Source organism: Pseudoliparis swirei, chromosome 2 (genome assembly GCF_029220125.1).
Source record: "Pseudoliparis swirei isolate HS2019 ecotype Mariana Trench chromosome 2, NWPU_hadal_v1, whole genome shotgun sequence".
Taxonomy (NCBI): domain Eukaryota; kingdom Metazoa; phylum Chordata; class Actinopteri; order Perciformes; family Liparidae; genus Pseudoliparis; species Pseudoliparis swirei.
Window position 1 is genome coordinate 23,605,501 of NC_079389.1, and position 5,644 is coordinate 23,611,144.

Here is a 5,644-nt window from a genome sequence, read left to right on the forward strand (position 1 = left end):
GGATCTGGACCTCCAGACTGGATCCAAGGCCCCAGCAGGGCCTCCGTGAGTCTCAGGAGCTTCAGGGGAGTCAGGGATGGAGCCAGGTTGTCACGACCCTGCGCAATAAGTTCTGCCTCTTCGCGGTCGTCTTCTCGGCGGCCCGAGTGACGAGCTGCTGGCCTCGTGTCTGATAAAACTGAAGTGAGGTTTTCTGCTGTCTCCAGGAAACGGGGAGGGTGCAGCAGCTCGTCGTGTTTGAAGAAACCACGTGATTGTCGTACTTCCTCTAACAGTCGGGCCTCGACTCTCCGTGTCTTGGCTTCTTTGAGCAGTGACTCACTGAGATGGCGGCCAGACGGTAAGGTCACATGAAATGAACTATCCTCTGAGTAATGTTGGGGTTTTATCGTCTTGCTGCTATATGCCAGCTCGTTTCTCCAGAAAAATGAGATGAACTCCTCCGTGGGCTTAAACTCATCGTGTGTCATGGTTAGAAACCAGAAAGCTTGAACTTTACTCCAAATAAGTTCCACTCGTGCATCTTTTGGACAGTTTTAGAAGGGGGACTTGAACCTTCATTCATCCTCAGGGTAAGAACAGCAACGTTATGAGATGATGATGAGTGTCTATGCTTCTGTATGGAGGATTTCACTTGTTTCCTGTTCCTGAAGCTTAAGAGACGGGTTCAGACACGTGATGGCAGCGGCTGCAGTCCGTTTCTAAGGATGTCTGAGCAGAACTAAGGCATTTTGACATCACGGTGATGCTTCAAATATCTGCTGAAAGTCTGATTAATGCACTCCGAAGCTTCCACTCCTGTTTCAGATGAGTTGTTTCTCTCTGATTAACCTGATTCGTCTCAGCTGAACGTGTCGGTCAAGTCACTTTTCATTTGTGTGTATCGGAGATGGATCAGAAGCATTCAGCCTTTTCAAAATGAACTTCTGTCTTCACAGGAAACAAATTAGTTAGGTTTAGGAATAAAAAACAAATTTGTTCAGGCGGTGAAATACTTTAAAAAGTACCTAGGATGAGTAAATGTGTCTGTCTGGGTTGAAGTAGCTCAGAGAGGGGCGCGACTTCATCAATGAAGGAGCTGGTTTATACCTGCAGATTCATGATAATAATCTGATTCATTGAGATGTTTACAAACTACAGCCGATATGTTGGAGCCCGTATATACGAATGCTGTAAGCTATGAGCAGCTTTAATATGAATAAATAAAGAGGAGCGGGAGGGAGAATGCCCCCGGTGTTGAGCGAGGGAACTACATGGATGTTCTGAAACAGAAGCAACATTCTCCGAAATATGTAACTGATCCAATGAATCAGTGAATACCCGATAAGACGTGGAGGAGAGGGACACTTTAGGACACAGAGGACAAGAGGGCCAGGTGCTGGTTCCAGTGATCTACTGGAGGCATTGGCAGAAAGAGGTCCAGGTGCTGGTTCCAGTGATCTACTGGAGGCATTGGCAGAAAGAGGTCCAGGTACTGGTTCCAGTGATCTACTGGAGGCATTGGCAGAAAGAGGTCCAGGTACTGGTTCCAGTGATCTACTGGAGGCATTGGCAGAAAGAGGTCCAGGTGCTGGTTCCAGTGATCTACTGGAGGCATTGGCAGAAAGAGGTCCAGGTACTGGTTCCAGTGATCTACTGGAGGCATTGGCAGAAAGAGGTCCAGGTACTGGTTCCAGTGATCTACTGGAGGCATTGGCAGAAAGAGGTCCAGGTACTGGTTCCAGTGATCTACTGGAGGCATTGGCAGAAAGAGGTCCAGGTACTGGTTCCAGTGATCTACTGGAGGCATTGGCAGAAAGAGGTCCAGGTACTGGTTCCAGTGATCTATTGAAGGCATTGGCAGAAAGAGGTCCAGGTACTGGTTCCAGTGATCTACTGGAGGCATTGGCAGAAAGAGGTCCAGGTACTGGTTCCAGTGATCTACTGGAGGCATTGGCAGAAAGAGGTCCAGGTACTGGTTCCAGTGATCTATTGAAGGCATTGGCAGAAAGAGGTCCAGGTACTGGTTCCAGTGATCTACTGGAGGCATTGGCAGAAAGAGGTCCAGGTACTGGTTCCAGTGATCTACTGGAGGCATTGGCAGAAAGAGGTCCAGGTACTGGTTCCAGTGATCTACTGGAGGCATTGGCAGAAAGAGGTCCAGGTACTGGTTCCAGTTCTGGTCGCTCATGAAGCTGCATGGCAACGTTGATGAACTGAGATGCAGGTGCCAAGACCACGACAGTCATCACTGTGGAGGTCCTTTGATGGTTCTGGTCTCTTTTAGCGGAGGTCGTCCTTGTTGTCGACTGACTGGAGAACCAGTGTTGCGTAACCACGTTGAAGCAATCACAGCTGCCAACAGGAAGCTAAACAGGATCCAAGTCCTGTGGTTTCTGAATCCGACTCAAAGATCAGCGGCATGGCAGGACGTCAGCTTCTGGAACGCTGCGTCGTGAAGGTCCTGTTGACTTTGTTCCCCGAGCATCACGGAGCGCTGAGCGGCCACCGTCTACGTTACTCCATTTACATGTTTTACATCTAACACTGAACTCATCGGTCAGTGAATGTGTACACGACAGATACTTGTAGTTATGTACTGCTCAGTAATGTGTACTCTATAGATACTTGTAGTTATATACTGCTCAGTAATGTGTACTCTATAGATACTTGTTGTTATATACTGCTCAGTAATGTGTCCTCTATAGATACTTGTAGTTATATACTGCTCAGTAATGTGTACTCTATAGATACTTGTTGTTATATACTGCTCAGTAATGTGTCCTCTATAGATAATTGTAGTTATATACTGCTCAGTAATGTGTACTCTATAGATACTTGTAGTTATATACTGCTCAGTAATGTGTACTCTATAGATACTTGTAGTTATGTACTGCTCAGTAATGTGTCCTCTATAGATACTTGTAGTTATATACTGCTCAGTAATGTGTACTCTATAGATACTTGTAGTTATATACTGCTCAGTAATGTGTCCTCTATAGATACTTGTAGTTATATACTGCTCAGTAATGTGTCCTCTATAGATACTTGTAGTTATATACTGCTCAGTAATGTGTACTCTATAGATACTTGTAGTTATGTACTGCTCAGTAATGTGTACTCTATAGATACTTGTAGTTATATACTGCTCAGTAATGTGTACTCTATAGATACTTGTAGTTATATACTGCTCAGTAATGTGTACTCTATAGATACTTGTTGTTATATACTGCTCAGTAATGTGTCCTCTATAGATACTTGTAGTTATATACTGCTCAGTAATGTGTACTCTATAGATACTTGTAGTTATATACTGCTCAGTAATGTGTACTCTATAGATACTTGTAGTTATGTACTGCTCAGTAATGTGTACTCTATAGATACTTGTAGTTATGTACTGCTCAGTAATGTACTCTATAGATACTTGTAGTTATATACTGCTCAGTAATGTGTACTCTATAGATACTTGTTGTTATATACTGCTCAGTAATGTGTCCTCTATAGATAATTGTAGTTATATACTGCTCAGTAATGTGTACTCTATAGATACTTGTAGTTATATACTGCTCAGTAATGTGTACTCTATAGATACTTGTAGTTATGTACTGCTCAGTAATGTGTACTCTATAGATACTTGTAGTTATGTACTGCTCAGTAATGTGTACTCTATAGATACTTGTAGTTATATACTGCTCAGTAATGTGTCCTCTATAGATACTTGTAGTTATGTACTGCTCAGTAATGTGTACTCTATAGATACTTGTAGTTATGTACTGCTCAGTAATGTGTACTCTATAGATACTTGTAGTTATGTACTGCTCAGTAATGTGTCCTCTATAGATACTTGTAGTTATATACTGCTCAGTAATGTGTCCTCTATAGATACTTGTAGTTATATACTGCTCAGTAATGTGTACTCTAAAGCTCCATGTCGTACTGAGTAACTGTGGATGGTCATCGGTAGGTTGGTTGTGTTCGTATTATGAATACATTAATTAAAGCTGAGGCTGAAGGCTCGTGTGGGACTAATATTGAGAGGCTGTGGATATTTGATGGAAGCAGACTTGATACATAACTAAAAGATATCCCCTCAAGGAATGATGAGTTCATCGCCTTGTAGACGGCACTAGCTTGATGAAGACCTCCTCGTCTTCCAATGAGAGAGTTCTCAACCTCTTCGGAGCGAGACCTCCATGACAAACAGGAAGAAGTCCCGTTGGCTCTGTTTCTCCACAGAAACTTCCAGAGTTCGGCGAAGCAGCCGCCGCCGGTCCCGGGCATCGGCCTGGCCCCGCAGGACGCCGTGCAGATGCGCATCAAGGCCCCCGGGGGCCCCGCGGAGCGCCTCAGCCAGTCCAGGTCCATGGTGCTGCAGGAGTCCGACCTCCCTAAAAAGCCCGTGAGCAGACCTCATCGAACCTCCGTCCCCCGGAGGTGGAGTTCAGTTGTGAACTTGTCTTTCTGATTGCAGATCTCTCGGCATCGCAGGAATCAGTCTCAGCACAACGTCTCCGTCCCCGGAGGAGGAGGAGGAGGAGGAGGAGGAGGAGTCGCTGTTTATGAACCGTTGGTCAGTCCTAAAGAGGATCTGTAAGGCGGAGGATGAAGGACACATGAATGAAAAGAGACAGACAGGAGACAAAGAAAAGAGACACGTAAATTATTACAATCACTATTTCCTTGTGTGTGTGTGTGTGTGTGTGTGTGTGTGTGTGTGTGTGTGTGTGTGTCCAGGTGGATCTGAAAGGTGAACACATGAATGTGGCTAAAATCTCCGAGAGCGGAAAGAAGCAGAGGAAGAACTGGAGCTCCATGTGGAGCGTCCTGTCCTCAGACCAGATGCTGCTCTACAAAGAAAGACAACAAGAAACCAGTCTGGTACGCAAAAACAACAACAACCTGATCTTCATCAGTCTTCATCAGTCTTCATCAGTCTTTATCTGGACTTCACCTCACTGGGAGAGGAGAGTCCACCTCACTGGGAGGAGAGTCCACCTCACTGGAAGGAGAGTCCACCTCACTGGGAGGAGAGAGTCCACCTCACTGGGAGGAGAGTCCACCTCACTGGGAGGAGAGAGTCCACCTCACTGGGAGGAGAGTCCACCTCACTGGGAGGAGAGTCCACCTCACTGGGAGGAGAGAGTCCACCTCACTGGGAGGAGAGTCCACCTCACTGGGAGGAGAGTCCACCTCACTGGGAGGAGAGAGTCCACCTCACTGGGAGGAGAGTCCACCTCACTGGGAGAGGAGAGTCCACCTCACTGGGAAAGGAGCGTCCACCTCACTGGAGGAGGAGAGTCCACCTCACTGGGAAAGGAGCGTCCACCTCACTGGGAGGAGAGTCCACCTCACTGGGAGAGGAGAGTCCACCTCACTGGAGGAGGACGCAGGAGAGAAGTTGACCAGAGATTGCAGTAAAAGGACTCGGACAGAAGGAACTATGGTCTAAAGTCCGTGGAAGGAGGTTCTGTGGCAGGACGCCGTGGATCAAACCCCCGCTGGGTCAGCAGAGAGCCCAGCTGGGGTTTATCTGAACACAGCAACAACAATCCAACATCTAATATCCTGTAGCCTTCTGGGAAACTGCACCAACTCTCTGAGATCAGCTCGAGTCAGACATGGAGGAGGTAGAACGTGCATGGCATCTGGAGATGACCAAAGCCAT

General features: G+C 46.4%; 1 protein-coding gene across 3 annotated transcripts in view; it reads left to right on the forward strand.

Annotated features, from left to right (window-relative positions):
* The window catches only part of arhgap15 (Rho GTPase activating protein 15), a 12,552-nt gene continuing 6,908 nt past the window's right edge, over positions 1 to 5,644 (forward strand). Inside the window, exons 1-4 of one of the 3 annotated variants that reach the window (XM_056436630.1) lie at positions 1 to 340; positions 4,216 to 4,378; positions 4,451 to 4,549; positions 4,714 to 4,857. In XM_056436630.1, coding sequence (XP_056292605.1) covers positions 327 to 340; positions 4,216 to 4,378; positions 4,451 to 4,549; positions 4,714 to 4,857 — 420 coding nt within the window. In that variant the 5' untranslated portion in view covers positions 1 to 326. Of the gene's footprint in view, positions 341 to 371; positions 573 to 3,755; positions 4,379 to 4,450; positions 4,550 to 4,713; positions 4,858 to 5,644 lie in introns of those variants that run through there. The other 2 variants (XM_056436639.1, XM_056436622.1) reach the window with 2 other exon arrangements.